We start from the raw sequence: 27,706 nt of genomic DNA on the forward strand, positions 1-27,706 counted from the left end.
AAGAAAAATATTTTGAAAAACAAACAAGAAATAAAAATTTAATTTTGCGAGAAAAATTGTGGGCACAAACGTTGTTTAAATATTATTTAAAATATTTTTAAGACACTTGGACAGAGAATCCTTGTGAATAAATTCTTGATGCATCAGTATCGATCCTTCCTCCTGAGTCATTCTATATACTTAAGAGTTTAAATCGCGCGTGTAATATGAACACTACGTAATAACACGCTCTGACCATTAGAAAAGTGCGAGCTCCGTGCGAGGCGGTGTAATGCAAAAGGCGAGAGAGCGGACAGTCGCCTCTACGTGTGCGGTGAATCATTTTGTTGCTATTACGGCAAGTACCGCAATGTTTATTGCGCAAACGCACCACGGCGAACCGTGGATTGCTCTCAAATGAATCGGCAATCGAAATATTCTTGCGCAACGCGATATTCGCACGAATATTGCCCAGTTTATCATTTTTTTCCCTAGAAAATTTATGAATTCTTCGAATTCATGTTTTTATATTTCTATTTATTAATTTTTTTGTAATGCTCAAATTAATCAATTGGACTGTACCACGCAAAAACATGAGATCTATAGAAATATTAATTGTAAAATGAACGGAGAACTGACCCTCGAGGTCAATTTGACTTTATGAATATATTTAGAAATTAATATGTCAAAAATCATTAATTTTTTTTATAAATAAAATGTAAAATTGTTGCCTTCATCAATTTAATCGCAGTCTGCAAGGATAAATCAAACGTCGTTTTGCGGTAAAGATAAATTTGATACAGCAAACTCGATCGTAGAACTTCTTCGTAGAAGGGTGCGAAAAAAAGCGCTTCCTCTTGCGTTCGGTTAGAGGGAAAGATATACGTTTTCTCGATAGGACGTGGAAAATGGCGGGTCGAGCTTGTCGACAGTCACCATTTTAAACCGGCTCATATAAAAGGACGCGCCCGCGCATTTACGCGGTCGGACAGCCACCCCTACGGGGTGGTGCGACTAATCGATCGGTCGTAAGGAACTTCCCGGTAAGAGATATCGACCCGCCCCCTTGAGAAGGATCACCGGTTGGCATGCACCTCGAAGGATAATTAGATAACGTTGAAAGAGAGTTGGATAACAGTGGAGCAGGATTATTGGATAACGGATCATCTCGTTATTGGCTTCTTGCGATCCTTGTTTTCACTGACAATAAGAGAGAGTAAGTGAGTGAATGAGTAAGTGAGAGAGAAAGAAATTTTTTTCTTGAGGAAAAGAATTAAAAACAAGTATTGATAAATGACACCTCTTTTCTTTCCGCTCTCATACGTCTAAACATATCGCTCGTACATCTAAAATTAAAGAGACGCAACTTTGCTGCTCTTGCATTCTCCTCATGGCACCCATGATACGATAATAGGACGGGATGAACAAACGAGAGAAAAAAGAAAAGAGAGAGGGTGGAGAGGAGAGGGCGAGAGGGTAGTAAGAATATTCTCCGTAATTAAGTCCCGCCACTTCCTCGACTCGATGCGACGCGGTGAGAGAGTAAGAGGGCAGGAGATAGCTATAAGGACTGTCCGTGGAGAACGCGGCAGGAGAAGAAACGCGAAGGAAAGAAGCGGCGGAAACTGCGAGAGAAGGGGGCGAAAAAAGGAGGCACGACGATCGAGCAATAAATAATACAGGGGAAAAAGGCGATCGCGCCTGCAACATTCTGCTCAAATGTTAAATAGGTATCAATTTAACAGCGACCAATGCGCGGGTCCGTGGGCGTACAAAGTCGTCGTTGGATTGGTTGGAACAACCAACAGTGGGCGAGGCTACCCGGAATCCGGGTGCCGGGAGTCGGCGACGCATCTCGTCGTCCTGGTAGGGATAAACCATCTGGCTTCACCGGTGCCCTCACAACGTCTGGTCTCTCTCGACGCGACCGATCCGGAATCACGCACTCGCCGGCGCTCCGGTTAAACCATCGAGGATTCCGAGTTTCGCTGATTAAACGGAGAACGAGTTTCCCCCGTTCGGATGATCCGGCGAACGCGACCTGTTATGTTTTTATGAAGTGCGAGAGTCCTTCGTCGCGAGAGTCTTTCATCTAGTGTTCTCGAGAAGTTAAGTTTCTAAAATCTGAGACTGAGATCTGTCAAGACTCGGACTTGGTGGGATCGGGTTTTTTTTTTCGAGAGGAAAAGAATTTTCTCAATACGGTTTGCGATCGACGTAAAGTGACCCACGAAACAGCAGAGAGACATTTCTTCGTCCAAGATGACAGAGAGACCAGCCTCGAAAGAGGCTCGTTGGTTCCAGATTCGCCTTATGGAAAAGAGACGTGATTCGAGGATGGATTTTAGTTTCTGAAGACACAGAATTGGTGCATCGACACGGACAGGATTGTTATTGCTGCGAGTCAGTGAGCGAAATCAGTGAAAATTCGCGTTGGGATGTTGCATCTCAAATTGGTTGAGAAAAAGAGTGGAGAGAAAAAGACAGTGAATTAGCGAGAAAAAAATTTGAGGAGAAATGAATATATCTCGGTAAGTTCTCTTCCGTGTATATAAACGATACCAGTGTCGGTATACATGCGTAGAAACAAAATGGCCGCCGTTCAACGGGAAATTTATTAGGTGGTCCAGATCAAACTCGTTGTGCGATAAATTTAAACGCTCGCCGCGCTCATCGAACTCTTGAATCCATCGTAATCTAGTCCTCCGAAAAAAAAAACTTCTCTCTCCGAATTAATCTTCTCCATCCGACATTCCCGATCATTTATTTCCACGACCATCATTCGTTTCGCGAAACGCTGTAAACCGCGTGAGACGACTCGATGAAGACACCCGCCGTTTGAAACGTAAAATTATCTTTTCTCGCGGAAGCCGATACCAAGCGCCGAGTTCTCGCGAGGAGAAAGAGGGACCATGTCGGAACGCGGCGACAGCGACGTGGACGCGACGGAGGAGATCAACGTGGACGACTCGGATTCTCGTAGCTGCAGTCCGCGAAATTACGCGAGCCACGACGGCCGTCACGTGTCCCAGGAGACGTCCGAGTGCTCGACTTCGCCGCCCCCGAGCCAAACCGGCGCGAGAACGTTGCCGAACGACTCTTCCCGGAGCCACCCTTTCAGCATAAGTCGTCTGCTGGGTGACAGCGGCATCCGGAACCCTCCGAAAAGCCCGGGCTCCTCGGAAGAGCCGGACAGCGACAAGGAGAGAAAATGGTCCTGGGAGGAGGGCAACAATAACAACAACAACAACAATCAGACGTCCCTAGGCGGCATCCTGGACGATGGCAGGCGGTCCTGGGGCCACGACGCCGAGGAGAAGCTGTCGGAGAAGGACGACGACGACAGCACACCGGATACTCGCGCCAACTCGTCCGCGTCCATTCACTGCGCCTCGGCGGCGGATCTCCTCGCTCCCTTCCGGCTCTTTCCTACTGGTACCAATCTCATCTACACCGGCGGCGGGGTCATAAGGGTACCGGCGCACCGGCCACCGGGCGCGAACGGCGCTCTACCTGCCCAAACCCTGATACCACCCTGGAGCCTCCAGGCCCTCCAGCACAGTCAGCAACAGGCCGCGGCGGCGGGTCTCCACAGGGCGAGCATCTTGGCGAACCTCGCCGCGCATCCCCTGCAGCCGCATCCGCATCTCAAGGATAGACTAGCAGGTATATAGTATATAAGGTAATTTAGCGACATGCGTGTGCTCTGACATATAGAGATAATAATTCTCTGGATTAACTGATTATATGTATATATATATATATTGCATAAATTGGAAGATTAAACGTGTTAAGTTCCTCTTTCTTATTAATGAGAAAATTGATGTTGCGAAAATTATTATCTCAGTCAGCAGACGAATCTCCTGAATATTTCTATTTCGAGCAAATAACTCGATTATCGAAACTTCGATGATCCCTCGGTATAATCCTTAAAAGAAATTCGCGTGCGAAGATTCTTCTTCGTCTTCACTTTCTCTTTTCTCAGAATTAAATTCATAAATTTACATTTAGTTAATATTAATGCAATGTAAAATCAACATTGCGTGTGTGGAGGGGAGAAAATTTTCCTTGTCAGATTAACGTGCGTTTAGTCTCGAAAGTTTTACAGCTGCGAAATGAAAATAAGATGTACTTTTGATAAACGTATGTAGATCGTTATCGACTACTGCTACTGATATATCTCGTTGTTGTATCTTGATTTTGAAGCGAGATGATTCTGTCTCGAGTAAATGACGTTTCAAATATTCTCGAGAGAGTAGCAAGAGAGAAAATTAAAATTAAGCATTTCGTTCCACTAGAGAGTTCTTCAAATCACGTTTTTAATTACGAAATAGCGATATTTCAATGTACATTGTATTATCGATCTTCATTAATTTATCGTAATGCGCAAAGTAGCGTCGTTTTAAAATAAAGATGAATAAGTGTCTTAGTTAATTTTCAATGAAGTCCAAAGTAGCGTCGTAATTTTATTAGATTCTCTCTCTCTCTCTCTCACACACACACAGCTCTAGATAAGTTGAAAATAAAACTTAAAAATACATTGGATAGTTTAAAAATATGCTCATTTAACAAAAAACATATATCTAATGAAAGATACATTTGTATCCCTCTCTCTCTCACTCTTTTTTCTCTTTCTCTCGCCGGCAGTTATTTAAATATCGGCTTTACATAAATGTATAATTCGCGTAATTATATTCTACGGTGCGATATCTTGGTGAAAAAAAGATATTAGCTATTGAAAACTGCCTGAAACATTAATTGCTTTACTTATTTCTCTCGCCATTATATTATTATACTATCTCCGCGGCGAGATAACGATCGTGCATGTGATATATATATATATATATATATATATATTCGATCGAATTATATGTCTCACTTACATGATGCAGAAGGAACAGATAATTTATGCAATTAGCGAGATTGTCAGATATTATTAATTCCCAGTGTTATATATCCCAGCGGGGATTGAACCGGCCGTTCGATGAGAATCGAGTGACGAAATATAAAGCGAGACGATAGAACGAGACAGAGAAAGAGAGAACGACGAGAGGCGTTCCCGGTCGGCGTCGGCGATCACCGATGTCAATTCCTCTAATTGGGATGGGTATATCTTTAGACGGCGACCGGGCTAGAGAGAGGTATGGGTCTCTACTTGGTGTCATTACTGCACTTCGCGACTGCTAACCGTATATAGAGGATATCAATTATGTATTAGCGGCGAATTATTCACTCGCGCCGTCGTCGCGATCAGAGCCCGGTACGAAATTGTCGAAGACACCGAGTGACACTTTAATGGTGGTGCGGACAAGCCGAAGTCGTCACGTTACGTTATCTAGCTTCGATAACCCTTTTTGTTCTCTTCGACTTGTTAGATCCTGGCGATCTCTAATTTCTATTTCTATTCGGCGATATTATATTATATACACTGCGGAAAGAAGAGAGAGAGAGAGTTTCGAGAACTCAGAATCAGGAGTTTTAATCCAATGCAAATGGCGCAAAATATCAGTCACTCGTCACGCAAACGAGAGCAATGAAAAATGCAACAGTTTTGTATGTATTTCGTACAAACATACGTATACAATTTATAAACGTGATTAAGTCGCGAAAAGAAAAAAAGGAAAAACTTTTTCTGTTACTCCAAGTGCCTCGTGTTTCACCGCGTGCTTTCGAGATATCTGTAATTTGCGAAAGCAATTTAAACTCGTAATACATATCTGTCTCCTACTCTCTTAGAAGGTATAATTTTAATTTGCTTTAATCGGGGGAGAGAGAGAGAGAGAAATACGATATATACGGGAAATGTTGCTGAGCCGAGGGATCATTACGCGGGCGCGATCATTGCACACGGGCAAAGGGACATAAAAGTGTAAAACGTTAAAATACAGGTACGTGCAAAATACATAATTAGCGTTTACATTCTCTCCGCAATGCGCCGACTTTTTCGTGCGGGTAATGAAACCCGCTATTACTCGCGTGGCGTGAGTGAAATGTATTTATGCGTACGAGCAACATTATTCTCCCGCCCGATTATTTTGTTCGAAGTACGCTTAATGCCTGCCAAAGAGAGAGAGAGGAGCATCGACACGCAATGAAACGAAATAATCCTTCAAATGTATACGTTTTTATACATGTCTACTATTCTGCGAATGTCGATCGACACAATACAATTTTTGCAGTTAGGGATAATCCTGGAGATATCGCGAATTTTCTTTCGATCGTAGATATCGTAAAAATCAATTGCAAAGACACGACGTGCGTGAAAGATTAAACGCTTGTCAAAAAAAAGGCGTCTCATTATAATTTTTGCTTAAGAAGATTATAATTTAAGATCGCAGGAGAAAGCACTTCCTTATAAGACGCGGATATTAATATATGCATAATATACACAATACAAGCAGTTTTTTTTTAAATATAACGTGATCGATATACGTGAAATTATAATTAAAAAATCATGTACGACGCATATATACTTTGAATAATTAAAGTCGTTTATTTACATCGCAATCGCGCTCGAAACGAGGCGGAAATGCTAATTGCGTTTGTGCTGCCATTTATTTGACATATTACGGCGATCGGAACGGGGTGTTTTCGTCGGATCGATCGTGACGCACATTTTCCGAAAGTGATTTAACTCGCGGGATATAAAGTACAGAAGCGCGCATAAAGTTTCACTTGACGAGCGAAGGGTAAACCGTATCATTATTTGCTTTGTGCTTCTTTGCCTCAATTACTTCCTGCTATCTGTCATTTTGACACTGAAATGACACGCCGCACTCGATTAGGGTCGGGACCGGAAGTGCCGCGTCGCGATTAAGACGTCGCGCTACATAAATCCGAAACAATTATAAGCAGAGATCTTAATCGCTCGATTCTCTTCATCAACATTATTACGTTGATTCTTTACGTTCACATATCTAGGAGTTTTTCAACGCGACGTCGTGAAACGATGAGAGAAACAAATCGAATTCGAGAAGAAATTTTTCGAAACAAAGCGTTAATAAAATTCAGACATATAACTATTATCGCGAAAGCAGATTGCAATTTATCTTCCGGAGAAACAATCTTGCCGATTTGACATAATCGTCTCGCTCTGATTGCAAGCCGAATAGCTTCTTCCAGCTGTTTAGTCACCGGCGTAGCTTCGCGAAACGAAGCAGACGAAGGAGTGGTACTGTTGTTTTTGTTGTTACTTCAAATTTATTCGTTTCAACTTTTTAATCGACTATATAGCGCGATATATAAATTCATTAATTTTATTATATTTTAACCCAACTTTGGCTCAATCGAGTCAATAATTAATATGCATATAACTGGAATATAAATGATATATAAGCGGAATAGATAATTTACATATCTAATGGTTCATAATAGTAGTATATTTATAATGATGACTCAAGTCGCGTAAAATAATAACACATTTCTTATCTTTATACAGTACTTCTGTATCAGTTCTCATTATCTTTTGGATACCATGTACCTTATTACGTGTTTTACGAGTGACACAAAATCTTAATACATGCATTACTCGCTGTTGTTGTGATAATGACAATCGTTTATTGCTTTTGGACCCTAATTTACGCGCGATAATTTTCCGGAAAGGAAAATCAACACAACCTGAGACAAAACGAGCCTGAAGAACTACGCCAATGCGACTGGTAGAATGCGTTCGTCGTTAAAAATAGCCTCAAACGATTCTACGAATGCTTCGGAGTCATACTTCTCTTCCTCAAAAATGCACTTTGACGATTACAATAACTTATGCGATTGTCGCGTAAAAAAATAGTGAATTTCGTAAAAATTTAAAAATCTCATACACAATACGTGATTAAATTCTTATTCTGAAAAAATAGTCCGTTAACAGCACGAATTTACTTTCGAGAATACAGTTTTATATCGCCAATTAATTGACAAGACATATCGAGATCTCGCGAAAGGTAGAATTATTTCGGCAGAATGCATTCTATTTTCAGTAAATCGACACTTTATTGACTACCGATTAATCGAAATGGTAAATCGAGAGTGGGTCGCGAATAAAGAATCCTATTAAAAACAACTCTAACAGCGCCGAGAAATGCGAAGATTAAGCTCGTGAAATTGCACTTATTAAAATTCACATTTTCGCTATTGCTTCGCGTTTCGCCACGGCTTATTAAATTTATCTTACACAAAGAGAGCGCACAAACTACACGTAGGAATGCATGATCAATAAGCAGCTCCTTTAGCTGGAATTTTGAATATTCAGAGATGTAACAAAAATGACGATCATCAGACTGATTGTGAGCTCTTTAGAACTAGAGCGCCTCGCGAACGCATCTTCGACATCTTCTACAGTCCGACTGTATATATTGTCTCAATTGTTTAGCTCTCGGCTAACCCGGACCGGTTTCTAATTGAACTCTTCAATTGTAGTTACCACGCAACGGCCAAAGAGCGGGTCCGATGATGGATCCTCGGGCGATGAGTCTGTGGACCCATCTCGGAGTTTGGAACTTGCTCTGTTGCGGGCTCGCAACAGTAATTTTCTACAATGTACGCTCTGCGCGGACAGAGAGAAAGAGAGAAAGAGGCGTTCAATAATAATTAGGCCTTCGCACTTTTACGTCCGCATATTACTTCTCTGATTTGCGCCCTTCTGGGAAACAGTTACGGCACAATGGCACGAAACGCGGACGTGCGCGGCGAATTCGTTTCGAGAGCTATTTTTTTTCGTTTTTTTTTTTTTTTGCAGACGAGCAAGACCGGTTCCTCTTACGTAATGGCGTGTACGATCGCAATGTACACTCGAGACGATATTGTACGCGTATAAAAAAAATCCCCAGTGCGTTCTCCGATCCAGGAAGGATCGATCGAATCGTCGCCGTCGACTCTTCTGAGGCAAACTATCCCGCAGGAGAGAGAGAGATATAGAGAGAACGAAAGAGAGGAGATGAGGTCTTCTTCCCAGCTTCGGAAAGTTAGCTTATACGACCGACAACACACGAAGGTACAGAAAACGGCGCGGTGTATCGGTGCCTCGGGCCCAAAGATAAGCGGGTACCGGGAACAGAGAAAAAAGGCATCGCGTGACCGAAACCTGAAAACCAGAATCCGTCGATGCCGCGGCGGATGGAATTGTCCAAATATATATATATATATATATATATATATATATATATGTCCGTAGGCGAATGTGTATACGAATGAATTAAAGTGTGCTATACGTATATAGAGAGATGCGGTAGCCCGCAAAACCCGCAATTTCTAATATGTATTTCGGCGGCCCCCGGGGCCCCATACTTGCCACATACTCCCGCACGAGCGTGCTTTCCTCGTGTTTCAATGAAATATTAGAAATTACGGGGTAGGGTTATTTAAGAAGTTAAAAAAAAGAAAGAAATTATGCGTTCATATGTATATACGTGCTCGTTTTGTTCTCGATTCGACGGCGAATTCGGTGGCCGCGGACGGTAGCGGAGCGGTAGATACGAATTATTACGAATTACGGTAGGGGCCTGTTTATTAGCTATTTAGAAATGGGAAATTTTGGAGGTCGGATATATCGAGAAACGCGCTGCCGAGGCTCAAGGTCGGATGGATATTAATCGCGGATCTTTTTGCACGAGGGACTGGACTGTGATTTACGGTAGTTCATATTCGCACATTTTATATATATATATATATATATATATATATATATATTTCTTGTGCCAATCTCGGCTGTGAACGGCCGCGAGGCGCGGAAAAACGTTTCCCAGTATTACTGTAATTTACACTCGCATCGAAAGCTCTGATTATGCCGTGCTATTTAGTGCGCTAGATGCGCATTTAATTTTTCGGATCGCTTCTAGCGGAAGCGTAACATGGGAGGCAATTGACCTGTACGGTACTCGGTTCACGACAGTCCGCTCCCACATCACCGAGCTATTCGACGATACACACACGCATCGGAGAATCTAATATAAAAATCGATAAATTTTAAAATAATAATAAATATAAAATAATTTAAAAATAATACATATATAAATATAATAATAAAGAAATTAATATAAATATATATTCATGAAATATATATATTCTCTCTCTCAGAAATACAGATATTGTCTTCTCCAAAATATCGATTTATTTATTGCAAATCGACAATTCGAAAATTACAAATAATTATTTTTTCCTAGACGATGTTTATCTTTCAATTGTGTTCACTTGAGAAGGAGAAGATATTTATCTGTTAATGGACGCGAAAATTAATAACAGAATTATTCAGATTGTTCGCAAAAAAAGTTAATTTATTATCTGTGGCAAGAGTTATTAATAGCAAATTAATATATAAATTACATAAAATGTAAGAATGCAAAAATATGCAGTACAATTACTTCTATTATGTTTCATATCTTTTGTTAAAGTTTGCACTTTATTATCGCAGTAAAAAGTTTGAAGAGAAGGGAAACATGTCTTATATTTGAAGAAACGGTAATCGCAACAAACGATGCGTGTAAAACGTAATTGCATTCGCACTTGTACAAGTGAAATACTGTAAAATCGAGCCAACGGACTTTCTATTGCAACCGCTTAAAGCATTTTCTCAACAGTTTTTAATGATTATAATTTTCAGTTAGATAGATAAAAACATAATTAAATTATTTCTATTAAATATATCGCATCTTCTTCTATCTCCTCTCTATCTGTCTGCAAAATTACTCGTTAAATCTAATAGAACTTAATAGAATCAGATGTTACATATACGTATAGATGTACGTTTGCACATTTTGGGGGAAACGCGAGAGGTAGAAGAGAGAGGCAGAGAAAATACCGCAAGGAGAGCACGTATGCGAATATGGGCGCGGGCGGGTTTCCGTAGAAACGATAATTATTCAGGCTGGCATTACGTAGTAATTAATCTGGAGGCAGATTAGAGCCGAGCAACGGCGCGGGCCAACGGTGGGCGTTGACTGATCGAGTTAGCGTTGAGTTAGGGATTTCGTTGGGCGAGCTTGGCAGCCCCCGTAAGGTCAGGCGCGCTCGTCCATCATCGCTCTCGTTCCTCTCGCGCGTTCGCTGGTCGCGCATTTGCGCTGGACCCCCAACATTGCCCAACAACGGCGCGGGGGAGTTATATAATTAACGTGACTTCAGTTTAATTTCGCTGCAGACAATTATTTCGCGTAGACGGCGAGAGAGCGAGAGTCGGTTATCTCGAAACGATTCCGATTTGGGTCGAGATACGGCGAATCGGATCGTTCTCGTCGTATTTTACGAGGTTTACGAGGTGGTACACAATTTCGACGTAATGGTCCCTCTATCCAATTTAAAGGACATTTCACATTTTTACGAAATTAGCGAACGACAAGAACTTGCAATCTAAATCATTAATTTATTTTGCACGCGTTTCACACTAATCAGTCTTAGTTTCTTTAATCATTCTTTCATTTAATTAGATTTTTTCATTATAAATTTTGTGTATTTCCTTTTTATGTAGCTTGTTCTTTTGTTTCATTTATACGTATTTTTCTAATATTTCCTTTTACTTTCTGCATTATTTTTATTATAATATTTTCTGCTATATCTTTTTGTTTTTACTTTATCGAGCCTCTATATTCTGCTCGGTGAAGTATAATATAATTTCTAGAGCGCAACATAAAATATTACTACAACTACTACAATACAAAATATGTTCGCGGTAAATTACGAATATTGCTCCTCTACTCCAATATTCGCGATTCCGTTCCTAAGCAACTCGAAAGTCTCAGGCTTCGTTACGCTACGTAACAACTCATCGGTCTCGACACCGGCTGTGTTTACAAAGGAACGCGATTCGGACACTCGCGCGTGCAAAACGCGATATTTTCAAACGAGGGAGAATCGATTGATTGACCGGCCACTCGCGAAACAAAGTGGCTCGCGTGCGAGATATACGAGAAATCGGCCGGAATCTGCCCTCTCCTGTCTCTCGCGTCGATCGAACGCATCCCCAGAGACCTGCAGCGGGCGGCGAATCTTTTGGCCGGTACATGTCGAAAAAAAACGTCGAAAAAACGCGTCGGGGGCCGCACGTTGACGATATTTTATCGCGGGTACGGGGCGAACGCCGCCGGGACGTTACGGTTTCCGGCATATCATTCGCGATTTTTTTCCAGTCCCCGGAGAAATCGGTGGGATTTGCCGTCGGGTCTTCGGTGGCACGTCAGAGCGAATTTCGGTAGACCTTGATCGCGCCGTTGCCGCTCGTCATATAACGTATGGACGTGACTGACAAATCCGCCGCGAATCTCTCGTATTTCCTCGAATATTATCTATAGCGTGATTTAATTAATCGTGTGACGATGGCAAGCGATCCAAGCATTTTTATAAATAAGATATTAAGCCCCCTGACTCATTGCGAATTTAGAAGATTCTTAAAACTAGTAGCAATCGAATAATAAAAATATAATGAAATGCGCTGTCAAAAAAATGTGAGGAGATATTATAATTAACGCGCTGTTGAATCGATGAAACGCGTACGAGATGTTTATCCCTATGCGCGCATGAGAATACGGGGTAACTTATACACGCTGCGGTTTACGATACATTTAGAATATATATGATGGTCTTACTTTAGGGTTACTTTAAATAATACAGCGAATTCGGTCTTATTTAGAACTCGGGGGAGGAACGTATTAGGTTCTCGCGACATGCGAGAATAAATACTCGACGAAAACAAGAAAACATATAAAAAATGTATAAAAAATACGTATAATGACAGCTCTCTCTCTCTCTCTCTCTCCTATTATATTTAAAATATTAACGTCAAGCGTGCTGTATTTGATCAATTTAAAGATAGGATAATTAAAGATTGAGAACAACAAGATCTGAGCGTACAATTATGACTTTATTGTAGCGAATCCTCCCGAAATCTCTCGTAACAACTCTCTATAAAAATGTTCACCGGCGAATTAAACGTTCGTTTTGACGGCGAAAAAGCAGAGAGATGCCACTGAGAACCACTGGCAGATACCCATAGGCTAAAGGTATTGAATTTTATCGCGAACACGTGCGAGAGCTTGCTTAATTTTATGCGATTTTTTATCGACGCCTCGTAATATCGATAATGTAAGGCACCGCAGTTTTCTCGCTCCTCCGTTTACCACCCAGGTCGAGAGGGATGGAGGGAAGAGGGAGTCTATATCAAGTTATAGAGTTTGAGAAATGATCGGTGCTCGCGACTCTCACATCTCCCTTTTCCAATCGACGCGAGAAACGCGAACGCGAGACGAGTCCCTTCTCTGTAAGTTGGAAAAGTTTTCAACGTTACATAACGATCGGTTAATTAAATCTTTAGGCGCGAGGCGCAAATTTTGTCGAACGGGAGATCTTATCTTAGCACCGTAAAAAATGTGTAACACACCGAAACAAAGTAATTAATCTTACGTTTGGTTAAAAAAAATCTGTCACTCTGGAATATTTTTATCACATTTACATTGATCTTTATACAATATGTATATGTATACATATTGAATCGTTATAAATAAGGAATCAATCGGACAAATAGACGCGAGATAAAATAAGTGCAAAAGACGAAGAAGCGCTGAAGAATTCGTCGCTTCATGTTGTGAGAAAAATATCGGCAGGAAACGAGATATCTCTTTCGTGGAAATTTTTCTTCCGGCGAGAAATAATGCATTTCATTAACCTTCCCCCGTAAAGATCGAGAGTAACATAGTTTAAAGACTATAAAACGTGTATCTTTTATCGGCATATCTCGAACAATTTTCACGATTGGAAGCGCATCGAATTTACATTCCAGGAAACGTTTAGTTTTCATTCCCCTTCTCTTTCGTCTAATTAAGTACTAACAAAGCACCAGCACTCCCATTATCGTATACACTTATCCTTTGCAGGCCCGCACCGCGTAACGCTTCGCCGCGATTCCTCGAACGGCTTTAATTACGAAAAGGGCATCTAATTTCACCTACAATAACGCACAAACCAGTACGCGCTGTTGGAAATATTGTACAATATTCCACTTATTCTTTATCCGATAGAAATCGCGCGCTCGTAAAACGGATAGCTTATTCTTCTCACGTTTATTCTTTTCATCAAATACAAACATCCGACGATAACTAAACTTATATCAATCCTTATTAATCTCTCGTTAGGAAAGTGTATTTCTTCGAGGCAAGCACTAGATTGTCGAGAGATAGAAAAGGGGAGACCAAATGTGGCGAAGCCGAGGTTGAGCGAGACAAACATACGGGAAACGTGTCTAAGACGGCGATATTTAGACGAGGGTTGTAGAAGGTAATTTTATAGAATGGAATATGCTTTCTACGAATCCGTTTAGTGCCCTTTAGCTGTCTGCTACGTCGGTTCAATTACACCTTGTCGACGATGCGTGCGTGTATGTTTAAACATATATCGGCATTTTCTAAATACGTGTAGATTTCGCAGCGGATGGAAGCTCGACGCGATACTTTTAGCAAATCCCTCATAAAGATGCAGCTACGGATAGCGTTGCATCTGAAATTGCATGTCCAGAGAGAGACTCCCGGTGTTATTATCCTCAGCGAGCGCGATACCTCTCGGCGTGTTTTGCATCCTTATTTCATTTATGGATCCCGCCGAGTTCACAACTTTGCGTCCGTGCAATTAAGACCTGAAGAAGCCACGTGCGGGACGGACATCTCGACGGAATAATTATTGAGCTTTCGAGCGAAAAAGTAACGAGTTCGCGCGGTCGAATTATCTTTTATTATATTTTAATTTTGATTTTTAAAATAAATTTGATAGAAACGGAAATTGTCGGAATAAAAAAAATTAAGAAAAGCTACGATCGAGACTACGAAAATAAAGAAGACGAAGAATTTACGCAGACCGTGAAATATGTTCGAAAACTATTAACTCGAGAACTAAAGAGGATAAACAGAGCGCTTCGCAGGATTATCTCGAAAGGATTAAGAGGGTTCGGGTCGAGGTTTGGCGACAAGTGCCTCGAGCGCGAAACACAGAGAGAAGCCGCGGGATCTTCTCCTCTTCAACGACTTCGACCGCGGTTGTCGTGGAATCTCGCGCTGCGCACGAGAAAAACAATTTACTTTGAAGGCCGCAAACTCCATTACCAGGCAGATCGTGCTCAAAGTATAATGACTTTCTCTAAGTTCGCCGCTGTGCGACAGCGACGCGCGATTGCATCATCCATGATGATTCCAAGCCTGGTCTCTTTCTCGGTCGCGGGAGGAACCGTCATCGTCGTCGACAAAGGTTATGATACAAGCTCAGTAGGTCACCGAAGACGAAACCGTTTCGTGGAAAATCTACCAATCTTGATTAGATTTTTTCCGTCTTTTTCTCTCGCTGCATCGAAAGCTTGTAGAGATTTTTTGACGCGATTACCGTCATCTCAAAAAAAGAGTTATATTTCAGAGATTTCCTTATATTGTTACAGTAGCTAAAAATTCGAAACTTGCAGATTATACGAAGAGAATACGATATTTTCATAAATTCTTCGAAATAATGAAAATTAGTTGATGGACAGTTTGTCCAGGCACTTTTTAAGAGAATGAACCGATGAATCGCCATTAATTATTTTTATATTTCACTATTAGTTGGTTAATTTTATAATGTACATTTCTGTATCGAAGTCACTGAAATCACCGAGCGGATTAATCGACGCGCGATGAGTATTTTGGATGTGATGTACCAATTAACGAAAATACATAATAGCGATCGACAAATAGGATATATCCCCCAACGTATCAATTATAGATAAAATTAACGATAATTGTTGCACGGAGATTAGAGATAGAAATTAAAGATCGGCGTTTTCGCTTGACGAGTATACAAAAGGTTGGCAAATCTTTAAATGCGAACTGAAAATACGTCGATGACTTTTTCCAGGAGGCTGTGTATGTGCGCTCGCATTTATTTACGTTGATCATTTTACGGCGACGTACCGCCATCTTGTTTTTACGACCACCCCCGAACATGCCCTTACATTAGTCTTCTGGTGAACATACTTTCTCGTGATATTTCTTACTTGGCAATACGAAAACCTTCGACTCTAGCTTGAATTTCTCACTACTGCTGCGATAATACTTGAATTATCATAATAAAAGCGATGACCAGATTTCGATGATAATAAAAATACTGAATGTCTTTATCTAACTTAACGTAACTTTACATAAGAGTTTTCTGCGGATGAAACACTTTGCAAATTATTATATCGAACAGAATTACCACATTGCAATAAATTTTATATTTCGTGTAATTTGCAATTTAATGCGCTCTTTTTGAAAGCCTATAATTTTTCGATAAGTAGAGAAACATGCTTTTAATTTTTTAAGCAATATTTCACACAATATCCAATAAAATATTTTAATATTTTATCTCTAAACAATATGAGATATTAATTTTATTATGTCTTTTATTTTCTTCGCTACATAATAAAAAACCACTCTATATTATGATACTTTGTTCTATCTCGTCTTTCTCCTTCTTTTAAAAATATAAAAATTTCTCCTTTCGAAAGTATTACTTCGATGGTAGTAATTTTTAGCGTCGGGAATCGTCGACGCAGAAGTTGTGAACACAAAGATTCGACGGCAAAGTATTTCCGAAGTCGCGCTTTAACCGTTTGACAAATCGCGACGACTAAACCGTCGTTAAACACGCAAACCATGGCGACTTCGTACAACGACATCGTCGAATGTGACACGAAAGCGCGATCAAACACGAAGCAATTTCGTAAGAATACAAACAAAGACGAATATACACGTCTTCTTTTCTCTCGGCTTTATATTTTTCGAGAAACGAGTCGACGCAAAATTTCATTAATCCTTAATAGATTTGCTTTCTAATACCTGGCCGCGATGCGAGTCCACGTCCACGTTTGAATGTCGTCAGATTGGAAACAAGCGGCGCCTTAAACGCAGTTAATTAACAGGAATCGAGAGCGTTATCGTCAAACGCTGAGTTATGGCTGGCAGAGAGGAGGTCTAATTGGTTTTACGAGACGGTCGCATCTCTCTTTTCCCCCTTTCTCGATATCAAAAGTTCCCGGTCACTTTGGCGGAGGCCGTTCCTCTTCCTCGCCTCGTAACAAACGCCATTAATTAATTCTTCGCCATCGATCGTATGTGCTATTCGATATAGTAAACATCGTCGAGACGATTCTGTGTCCATAGACTCGCAAGATATCACCAATAAAAAAAAAACTAATAAGAAAAGAAGCATAAATGACGCGTATTTAACGCGTCAATGTCGTGTAGCAGACAACGATCGACAATTTGTCGCGATAAAAAAAATCATTAATATAATATATCGCTTTCTTGTATTCTTTAATCTTTTAGTTACTTCGATAACTTGATCAGAAGATGGATAATCGTCCCATTATCGCTCCCGTTAAAGAAATATAAGCTCCTATCTTTATAGAAATATGGATATTATCCTCATTTGCGTCAAACGTTTCCATCATCTCATCCATGTCATGAAAGTTTGGTCGGACCTTTTGCGAATCCTTGTACAGGTGTGCGTCTGATCATTTCGCGAAGGTAATTACGAGTGGATTATAAGAGAGAGGGAAAATATGTGTATGTATATGTAAGAGAGAAACCGCATTGGCGCTAGTCTAATACGCCGCGATAATATAACGAAGTATAATAGCTACTCTACGCGATTATATCGTCCTAATAAGCGCAAGAACGATGACGCAAGGGAGCCTTTCGCGCGCGAGCGGGATAAGAAGAATGTGAGAGGCCAATGTGAGGTCGAAGCTCGCGCGCGAATTACGCGGGTGGTCGCGAGTGGTCGCGCGGGAACAAAGAGAGAGCGAAATATGGTGTGTGCGGTCGGTTCTTTTCTTGATGATGACGAAGATGATGATGACGCTCGGCCGCGTATCATCATAATTGCGCGCGCCCGCTCGCTCGCACGTCGCCGCATCGACATATTGCACCGGGGCAATTGTGAGAAATCAATCGGGCGAATATTCCCCCGATGTGCGGTCTCTCTCGAATCATTTATCAATTGTAGTCATTATGTCGCGGGTGCATGTTTTGTATATGTATACACGCGCCTCGAAGCGTAATCGCGGATCGCTGATTACATATGGTGTATAAATCATGCATTTCGCGCAAATCACGAGGCGAATCGAGTGAAAATTGATCGGACGATGACTAATTGCGTGGGCGCATTTTTTATCCTCTTTTTTTTATCCCCCCGTCCCCCTTTTCCTCCTGAATACATTTAAGGAGATCTGTCAGAGATATTTATTTATAGGTAGTTAATTACTTTACGGAGAATAAGCGTGAGGTATCGCGGTTCGTCTGATTTTGACGTTTATAGATCGATGAGGGAAATCGCGAATGAACGCGTTAAAATGAGATTATTATCTGGATCGTTCGAGATGAGATCTATTTCTGAACGAGAAGCCGGCGATAAAGGGGTAAAACGGGGGTGCGGAAAAAGGGGGCGCGTAATGGGATAATATTCGCTCGATGGCCCTTTTACCCCTTATAACGATGATTCCACTCGGTTTTGCAGCAAATTATGCGGGAGACGAGAAATGCGCAAGAGAAGAGATACTCTCGGTTAATTCGTATATGTATCGTATTTTCTCGGCAGAAAATTCTCTCTTATTTTTTTCTTTCGCGTTGGCGCTGTCGCGTCGAAAGGAAAGAAATGTATCTCGATAGAATATCCGACATTCATTCGTGTATTCGTATAAATATCGCTTAAACGCACGCGATCCTCGGATCGAGTTCGTGAGGGGGAGGGAGAGGGAGAGGGAAGAGGGAGGCCGTAATAAGAGGGGTTCCTGGAGCGTATTACTCGTGTTATTTAGCAGTAAATCAAAGTTGGAAATGTAGGCCGTTATTGTACGTTGAATATATATCCCTCCGTCTCGAAATTGCATTCGAAATAAGTAGTACGTCGACGATTGTTTCTTATAAATACGAAGCTCGTTCGGACGCAGACATGATTCGCGATAATCCACGGCGCGAGATTACATTCCCGCGTTATCGCGATTCCTCCTAATTAATTCGGCGAATAATTCGAAGCCCCCCTTGGCGAGGCAGAGAGAATGAAACGCGCAATCGCGGAAACGTGGATCGTCGAGCTTCTTAACGCAATCGCTAAATTCACTTTAACGTACGAATTCTCCTCGGATATACCGTCCTTTTAATCCATTAGGGATTTGATAGAGAAGCGTCGATTTGCTCTCGCAAACTCGCGGATACTCGGTCGCGCGGGTTATTGGGTATCCGGCCTGATGGTATCCTCGTGAAAGATTGCTAATAATCTCGCGTACTTTCTCATCACATATGCAAATCCATTCGCTCGCACGCGGCGTTTAACGTAGTTACTCGCGCGCTATTACTACGCCAATACGCCAAGGGAGATAAGTGCTTAATGACACCGATAGCCGGCTCCATCGGGGCATAATAGAAGACGGAACGAACGGATATTAAGCGTGAGCGATGTTCGACGAACGTAAATTACGATATCGTCCGTCAAAAACTTTGTCAGTCTATCTAGTACAAACCCCATCGATTATCTCACATTAATATCGTAATGATATGGAAGAGTATATGAATAATAAAACGCCGGCATATCTCTTTATGACACGACACATTTCTCGTTGACAGTTCCTTATATTTCCAGTAAATTTCTTTCCGTACATAGAGCGTTATGTGTCACTTCAATTAAGATTTCTTTAAACGTATCGACAAGCTGTTTGATTTAAACGCTCCTACATTTAAAGATGCTGACCTAATAGCGATAGAATGTTATCGACAAAATAGTATATCAACCTCACAATCTTTTTCCTCTTTCTTGACTTAGTGGCCGGAGCGTTTCCTAGGCGGATCGGTCATCCCTATCAGAACCGGACGCCGCCGAAGAGGAAGAAACCGAGGACCAGCTTCACGAGGCTGCAGATCGCCGAGCTGGAGAAGCGTTTTCACAAACAAAAGTACTTGGCGTCCGCCGAGCGGGCGGCGTTGGCCAAATCCCTGAAGATGACGGACGCGCAGGTGAAAACCTGGTTCCAAAACAGGCGGACGAAATGGAGGTAAGTCGAGGCAATATATTTTATCACGAAAGACCCTGGTGATTTATAGCGCCAATCGTTTAGCAACGATCATTTGTTGCTCGAACGATCGTTGTTTCCACGGCGAATGCATCTTCCGGAGAGAGAGAGAAAGGGGGAGAAAAGGAGGAGCGAAACGCGAGCTGGAAACCGCGCTCGGAATGTTAATAACGGGTTAGCCGCGGCCTGACGCGTATATCTGTAAACGCATTGGCAGTCAAATGTATTGGAGTCTCTTCAAGATAAGGGAGGACGAAAACACGTCATTTAGATAAAAAGGAGGACGGAGAGGACCCGTTCGTAGCGCGGCTCTCCGATACCGGGCGCGTCTGAGCGGCGAGACAGGGCCCTGACGACATTCTCCAGAGGATTCTCTTTGTCTCTCCATCCCTCTGTCTCTGTTTCTGGGCCAGCGTCAGAATTTCTAAAATCGTCGTCGCGCTGTGGAGTCCTTGGATCATTTTCTACGAACGCGCGGTGATAAAGCGGTAAAGTTCCTGAGGAGAGAGAGAGAGATTGTGTTTACTCGTGTATTTGTCGCGTTGGCGCGACAGTCTGTCGATGGGATTAAATTCCGGAGTTTAAATTTTCGATGTGCGACGCGAACGTCGCGATTAGAATCACTCCTCGTCGATGTCTCCTTCTCGAAAAAGAAAATTCGCGAATCAAATATTCTTTCAATTTTAATCAACGCGCTATTTACACTGGTGTTGTCACTACGTGACACTGTGTGGCTCGAAACGGCGGGGTTAAAATATGAACATTTCTAATTTCGTTTGTGATAATTACTTAATTGCCGCGAATCTGTGCACGGATTTAGTTGCAGTCATTATTCAATTCTCCGATCTACTTTCGGTATCGAAGCGACTTAAAATTATACATGCAATGTAGACACAATTATCTATTAAAACACGCAGCTCGCGGACAGCGTGCGTTTTCAAACGCGGATTAGAACAAAAATCAATTGATTCCGATGCCGACTCTCTATTTTTTTTTTATTTTTTATTACTACGTAATTCAGTAACTTCTACATCTAATATCTCGATATCGAAGGGAAAACCGTAGGGCAAGTTCTACATTTCCTCGGATTACGGACGCAAGTTCGTCAGAGACGTTATCTCGCTCCACGTATCTCATATGCATATAGGAGAGACGAGAGAGTGTGAAGTTTTTTGTCGTCGCAAGCGAGTGAAATTCAATTTAGAATCCGACGACACGCGTTATCTGTCTCGGTACGCTCGACGGAACGTTATCGCCGTGACAGGTACATTTGTCTAGAATGTTACGACGAGTTAACTTCACGTCGGAGTGACAAGTACATCATTTTTAATTAAAGACGCACGCACGACAGGGTAATCATACGCGCGATCAATAACGCGTCACCGCGCGCGCACGACGGACTTTTCCTGTAGAGAGAGAAGAGAGTCGCATCGCAGAAATATATGGAAATAAAAATCTCGAGGAAGAGGGGGATGTAATTTTCGGGGAATTTTTTTCTTACTTGCTCCCTTTCCACCTTTTTTTATTCAACGAGAAATCCCTCTTTCTCCCTCAGCTTATTTCGCATAGGGCAAAACTGCGGATAGAGGATTCGAGCTTGTCTAGATCGACAGGCACAAAATCGTCGAGGAATTCGAAGGTGAGTCTTCTTCAAAGCGCGCATAAGCACGCGGAGTCTTAACGCGACGCGAGTGCGCGGTTCGGTCCGGTGTGCAGCTGCGTTTAAAGTAACGAGATGACTGTAGGCAGAGATGAGATAACTCGGCCTCAATAATTCAGATACCTAACAGCTTAGCCCTGTCCCGTACATAATGTAGTCTCTTCCCTTCCGTCGCGCGCGCACCCTGTCTGTCCCCCTCACCCTCTCCCCCAGCCCTCCTGCCCTTCTTCGCCGCCGCTTTGACTGCCAATCCTCCGCGTGTTCGCCCTCTTTCTCTCTCCCCCGGTCACCTCTTTCAGCCCCTCCGCGAGAGAGCTTCTTGGCTTTTAAACTGTCAAACGTTCTCGAATCTCCGTTGGCTGAATCGTTTCGATTTCTGCCGGGCCGCTTCGACCCCAGCTGATCTCCGCGTCGTTAAACATTCATCGGTTACAGTGTAGGATCAGGCCGGTAACCGTTCAAACACGATTCGCAGGCACGACGATATATCGCGAGCGTTTAATACAGCAGATAGCGCGTAAGAAAAAAAAAAAATCGGCGAATAATTCGCGCGTCGCGATCCGGGATGATTAGAGTTTCATTCGACGACTTGTTACAGCTCGTATCTGTTCCCGTTTCACGAGACACTTTCGGCGAAAAAGTATATAAAGATGATATGGAAGAAGAACGCAGCTTTATAATAATCAAGATAATTTACGGATATCTTTTTCTCTCTCGACATGCTTAACATACATTCATATCTATCATATGATGTCATATAAATATTGAACATATTTTTCACATAAATGAAATTCAATTGAAATCCAATACACGAAAATTGCCATCAATTCGCGCAAATTTTTTGTTGTCACAAAAACATCCCCCAATAGAGTCTTACCAGTTTTGACACAATATTGCGAAATTGTAAAAGTGTCAAGATCTCCCATGTGTATCTCTGTAAACTACTTTAATAATTAATAAAATGGAAGTAATTACGAATCGATGACAGAAACGTGACGGATTAATTAGAGCGAAAGAACCGCGAGTCGATCTCCATATCGGACATCGAGAGCACGCGCTAAAGTATAAAGATAAGAGTAATGTGTCCCAGGTTGCGAGAGAATATGGTTATGCCGGCCGCAGCGGATAGGGCGAGGCTGCGTCGGGGGCTGCAAAATGTAATCGGCACGGTGTCGTCAATTATTAATCGCTAACCACGTTAATTACTTGCAGAGGCGTAGGTGCACCTGTCACTGCCACAATGGCGTAGCCGCAATGGATTTCGGAGACGGGCGACGGCGAGAGCGAGATTCAATCGTCACGGACAGCTGATAAAAGCGATAACTCCGCGAGTTAAATTTTCGCTCCATTTCTATTTTCAATTGTATTATACTCTTTCGCGATGTGATTCATACCGTTACTCATTCGACTTTCCGCGACAGCAATAATTAACTCTAAAACACCAGCGGAGATGATAAAATAAATCCGGAGCGAATTTTTTGTTATATTTTTTTTAAATATAAATAAAGGGATACTAAATGTCTCTATTGCAGATGTTTTAGAAATCGACGCGAGAACTTATATGTTTTTTTTTAATACGTTGAATGTTTAAATGTGTAGCTGCTACTTTATGTAAAGTCTCATTTAGCGACCACGTACGCTCGTTAAGGAGATTTGATTCGATAAACAAGAATTACGATATCAAAGTAAGTGGAGGCTCGAGAGTACGCTCGGGACCAGCGACTTTCGGGAATCGGAAAGGTAAATTTCGAAACAGCGAGCGCGATACCACCGGGTAGCTCGTTAATACTCGTATCGGGCGAAGAAAATTACAGGAAGTTGTTTGTCGGATCGTGTTGCTCAACTCGCGGGCCAAAAAAGGCGGGCAAAAAGAGGGTCAACGAGATACCTGCGCCGCGATAGGCCGGGACGCGGCATAATTCGTGAGGAGGACACGGGCGTCCGCGCCACCGGTCTTTAGTGAGGTCCACGGGCATTACCGTCAGGAGGAGAACCAGTTTTAGAAAATTATAACGATCGCGCGCCGCTGTGTTAGTTGTAGGAAAACGTCGGGATTAGCTCGCCTTCCATCGGCTTCGTTCTGTCACGGAAGCTCGTTCTTGTCGGAGCTCGTTCTTCGTCAAAACTGCAGCGTTCTAGGCAAATCCTAGGATTATAGACGCGTTATTCGCGATTCCTAGCAATATAAATAATTTTAAAAATTGTCTTTTACGATCCAAAAAATAGGGGTTGAATAAAAAAATACATATATATTCTTGACAAAGTTAACACACTGTGATATGATAAAAAAAATGTTTGCTGTTCACCAAAACACTTGGGTGATCCCGTGCGCAAGCTCTATCGACCTTATACCAAACGAGTCGGCCATTTTGCGGCGTCCTAATAGACTTATCGCTAGAAAACAGACATCGCGCGAGCCACCCTGTGGCAAGGTGGCAGCCGCTTCCCGCCATAGTGACGAATTGAATTAACTTTATTACATCCGTCTTCTGTTTTCCGCCCCAACGACCGCCACTCTATTTTCACCCCCGTCCTTTACTCCGCCTCGCTTCCTCTCTCTCCGAGCATGCTCCGCGCAAGTCGCCCTTGCTTAATACCGAATGTGGCAAGCGATAGTCAATTTAGCTATATTGATCAAAAATGGAACAAAATAGTATTTGAAATGAAAATATATACGGAAGCTATTTCTATCACCGGATCATTATATATAAATAATTAATAACGACACGTGACACATAATAGTTTATTTATACGTTAATTAAACTCCTATCTGAAATATTTAATTGATTTTACGAATAATCAAAAATAGAAAATATGCACTTGTCGCGATAACCGAATAATCAAATCCTGCTCAAAGGTATCAAAGTTGATGTTAGATTAAAATTACATATTAAATCAAATCTCTTTACAAAAAAAATACGATTTTTCTCACATGACGCAATGTCAACGATTTCGATTCTGAACCGACAAACTAATCCGGAACAACGTCGCTCGATTGTGTTGCAGGAGACAAACGGCGGAGGAGCGGGAGGCCGAGAGACAGGCCGCGAATCGGCTGATGCTGTCCCTGCAGGCCGAGGCCCTCGGCAAGGTGGCGTATCCGACGACAGTATCCGGACATCCGGGTGGCGCGCCGGTGTCCAGTCTGGACAGCAGGCAACAGTCGTCGGCGACGGCATTGACCCATCCTGGGGTGGGCCAGTGGGCCTCCCCCTATGGTCCACCGCAGCCTCTCGCCGAGCCAATTTGCTGAAGCGCGACGGCGAACCGAGAGAGTCTCGCCGAGTGAATCGTCGCGTCCGACGAGGATCAGATCGGAAGGAAAAGTCGGAACGAGTCGGAGATATATCGATATATCCCGCTCGTATCTCTCATCAATTTCGATCTATGTACACATTCCGTTCCTTCATTCGCTTCACGAGAACACGACGGGACACTCATTCGCTCATCGACCGATCGATATATAAGGTAACAACGATAGAGATTTTTTCTGTTTTTTTTCTAGAATATAATTACGAAACGTAGGCTACACTCTAGAGCATCGCCTTCCTTCTGCCTTACGATATTTAGGCGACCACCATGAACACGAACGTCCTAAAGAGCACCGCGAAATCGAACACATTATTGTACATTGCCTTACGCAGCACGTACTCTCGGAAGCTGTATTTAGACAGCTCCGAGATTTTGCCATATTATATCGTCACGGTTTAAGCAGTTAAGCAGCCGCGCGGCCGATATATCGTCGATACGACACGATAATCGTCCTGAATTTATCATGTACGAACACAATCGGATCGCATTAAAAGCGTCTTCCGTTCTTCCTCGCGAGATGAGATTGTCGCAATTAACCCCCCAGTTTACGCGACATTATCGACATGTACGTGTCTCGATTCGACGAGATTGAGCCGCGGGGAGTGAGAGAAATCCTCTTCGAACGCGTTATTTCCAGATCTCACGTCAAATAAATCCGGACGTTTCGATAATGTCCCCACCGTACTGACCTACTCGGTCTTTTCTAAAGGGAAGCTCTGCATCGTTATGCATCGCGTCGAGAGAAAGCATCATCGATTGCGAAAGCGAAGACTAAGGTCCGTATTTACATCCTCATTCAACATCGCATTTCACGCTGGATGTGAGCCGGATAAATTCTAAATTTTATCGTAAATGCACTAACGAATAATGGGTTATTAAGGAATATTGTTGAGAGAGAGAGAGAGAGAGAGAGAGAGAGAGAGAGAGAGAGAGAGAGAGAGAGAGAGAGATTTAATTTTTCTTTTCACGAGTAAAGATATTTTTCCATCATAAAAAATGTGAATGCGGGCCTAACGGAACAGTTGACATATCTGTGTACATATTAAGCGCCATAGTTGTAATTAGACATTATACTTGTATGATATGAAATATACTTGTATACGCAAAAAAAAGCGCTGTCGTGCCAACGTATCGATGGCGTACGTTCTCTTTGATTGTTATATGCGTCCTGTATATATTAACTTTGCGCAACAACACGTAAGAAATGCAATCAAGATTACATTATATCCCGAAATTATTATGATGATTATTATATATATATTGCTACAACACACACATCAAATACATACACACATACACACACAATACGATCGTCGTCGTCGTCGTCATATGATTAGGTATGTATATTTTTAAATTAAGAGTTCAGTCGTAATTATATTATTATAGCGAACGATGTGATGTTATGTAAGTACGTGTAACGTTGTATATACGAGAAAAAGAATTGAAATGCATATATAAAATGGTTTAACTGCTATACAATCCTCGCTATATCTAATTATAACATCTTTGCGAGAACGACCGTGCCGACACTGGGATTGCGTGGGAAGAGCCCGGAATTACGTCTATTACCGCAGGAACAATTAGTAATAATTTCAGCATTAACTTAATAATAGGCAGCGATTCATTCCGTGATACATCATGGATAATTATCAATCTTAATGATTTCTTTGCACTCGCGTATCTCGACTTTTAATCGCATATCGATTGCAATAAACATTATTTAAAGTGAAAGTAAAATCTTTTATTAAAAAAAAATTTTTTTAATTAAACAATTTTAAAAGTTTCAAATCGCGAGATTAATAATTGAATTGGACTTTGTGCGAAGCAATTCTTTCTCATTATTTTCTAACACGCGCGTCAGTTTATTCTGTTTACAAAGAAAAATTCATTAACTTGATCATTAATCTTATTATATCTTAATTGTTTTAATGAAAAAAATTGTAGAGAAAGTTGTTTGGTTTCAAAAAACAATATTATGATCAACAAAGTTTTTGTGATTAATAAATATTTATAATTTTTTTAAAATATATAATACTGCTGACAATTTCTTTTTCAAGATCAAAGTTTCTCAATATAAAATGATATAATTTTTATTACATAAATCGATTCTCATTCCGTGTAAAAGTATTCAGGTAATATTGATAAAAAATTAATTGAGATAATTTATTACAATTTACATTCTAATATTCTGAAACAAAGTATAAAATGCTTCATAAAGTATATATCCACCTTTCGAAAAATTATAGGATCGGTTAATGATCTTACTTTTTATTCACAGGTGCAGTCAGGCACACCTGGAATGCGCATTTGCTTTCTTTTTTAGATGCAATTATACGCTTTCCTGACGTCAATCTCATTATTTTGTACATTGTCACGTACAACAGTTCGCGGCAAATACCCGGAACGACGGTTCATTTTCTTCGACGAGATCGGTACACACTTGTGTGCAAATTGCCCCATTTAAAGAAATACGTAGAAAGTATCGCGACGGGTTATCTTGTAACGAGAACTCATTACTCCGTGTCACCGTAATGCCTACATCTTCTTTGGAAGCTCGATTTCCGTCCTCAAACGACTACCTTGTCGTATACAATCGCAGTATTTTGATCTTTCGCATCCGTCAGTTTTCCGGTTTTTTCTTTTTTTTTCTCTCCTCTCTCTCTCTCTCTCTCCCCCTCTTTATTTCTCTCTTCCTTGGTCTCGCACCTCTTTCC

General features: G+C 41.6%; 2 protein-coding genes across 2 annotated transcripts in view; one reads left to right on the forward strand and one right to left on the reverse strand.

Moving 5' to 3' along the window:
* LOC145935602 (uncharacterized) overlaps positions 1-27,706 on the reverse strand; it is a 177,090-nt gene that overhangs the window by 19,839 nt on the left and 129,545 nt on the right. The window lies entirely within an intron of this gene.
* On the forward strand, positions 1,785-26,432 carry C15 (homeobox protein C15). Its single transcript, XM_083037089.1, has 3 exons — positions 1,785-3,645; positions 19,774-20,002; positions 24,687-26,432. The coding sequence occupies exons 1-3, from the start codon at positions 2,892-2,894 to the stop codon at positions 24,931-24,933; spliced, it is 1,230 nt and encodes a 409-aa protein (XP_082893215.1). The 5' UTR covers positions 1,785-2,891; the 3' UTR covers positions 24,934-26,432.

The sequence above is a fragment of the Prenolepis imparis genome, unplaced genomic scaffold (assembly GCF_030444845.1).
Source record: "Prenolepis imparis isolate NDT839.2.m4 unplaced genomic scaffold, iyPreImpa1.0 SCAF_1, whole genome shotgun sequence".
Classification (NCBI taxonomy): Eukaryota; Metazoa; Arthropoda; class Insecta; order Hymenoptera; family Formicidae; genus Prenolepis; species Prenolepis imparis.

Coding starts and splice junctions, on each gene's coding strand:
- C15 (XM_083037089.1), top strand. CDS start 2,892: ATGTCGGAACGCGGCGACAGCGACGTGGACGCGACGGAGGAGATCAAC. Junction 3,646..19,773: donor TCTCAAGGATAGACTAGCAG/GTATATAGTATA, acceptor TTCTTGACTTAG/TGGCCGGAGCGTTTCCTAGG. Junction 20,003..24,686: donor AACAGGCGGACGAAATGGAG/GTAAGTCGAGGC, acceptor ATTGTGTTGCAG/GAGACAAACGGCGGAGGAGC.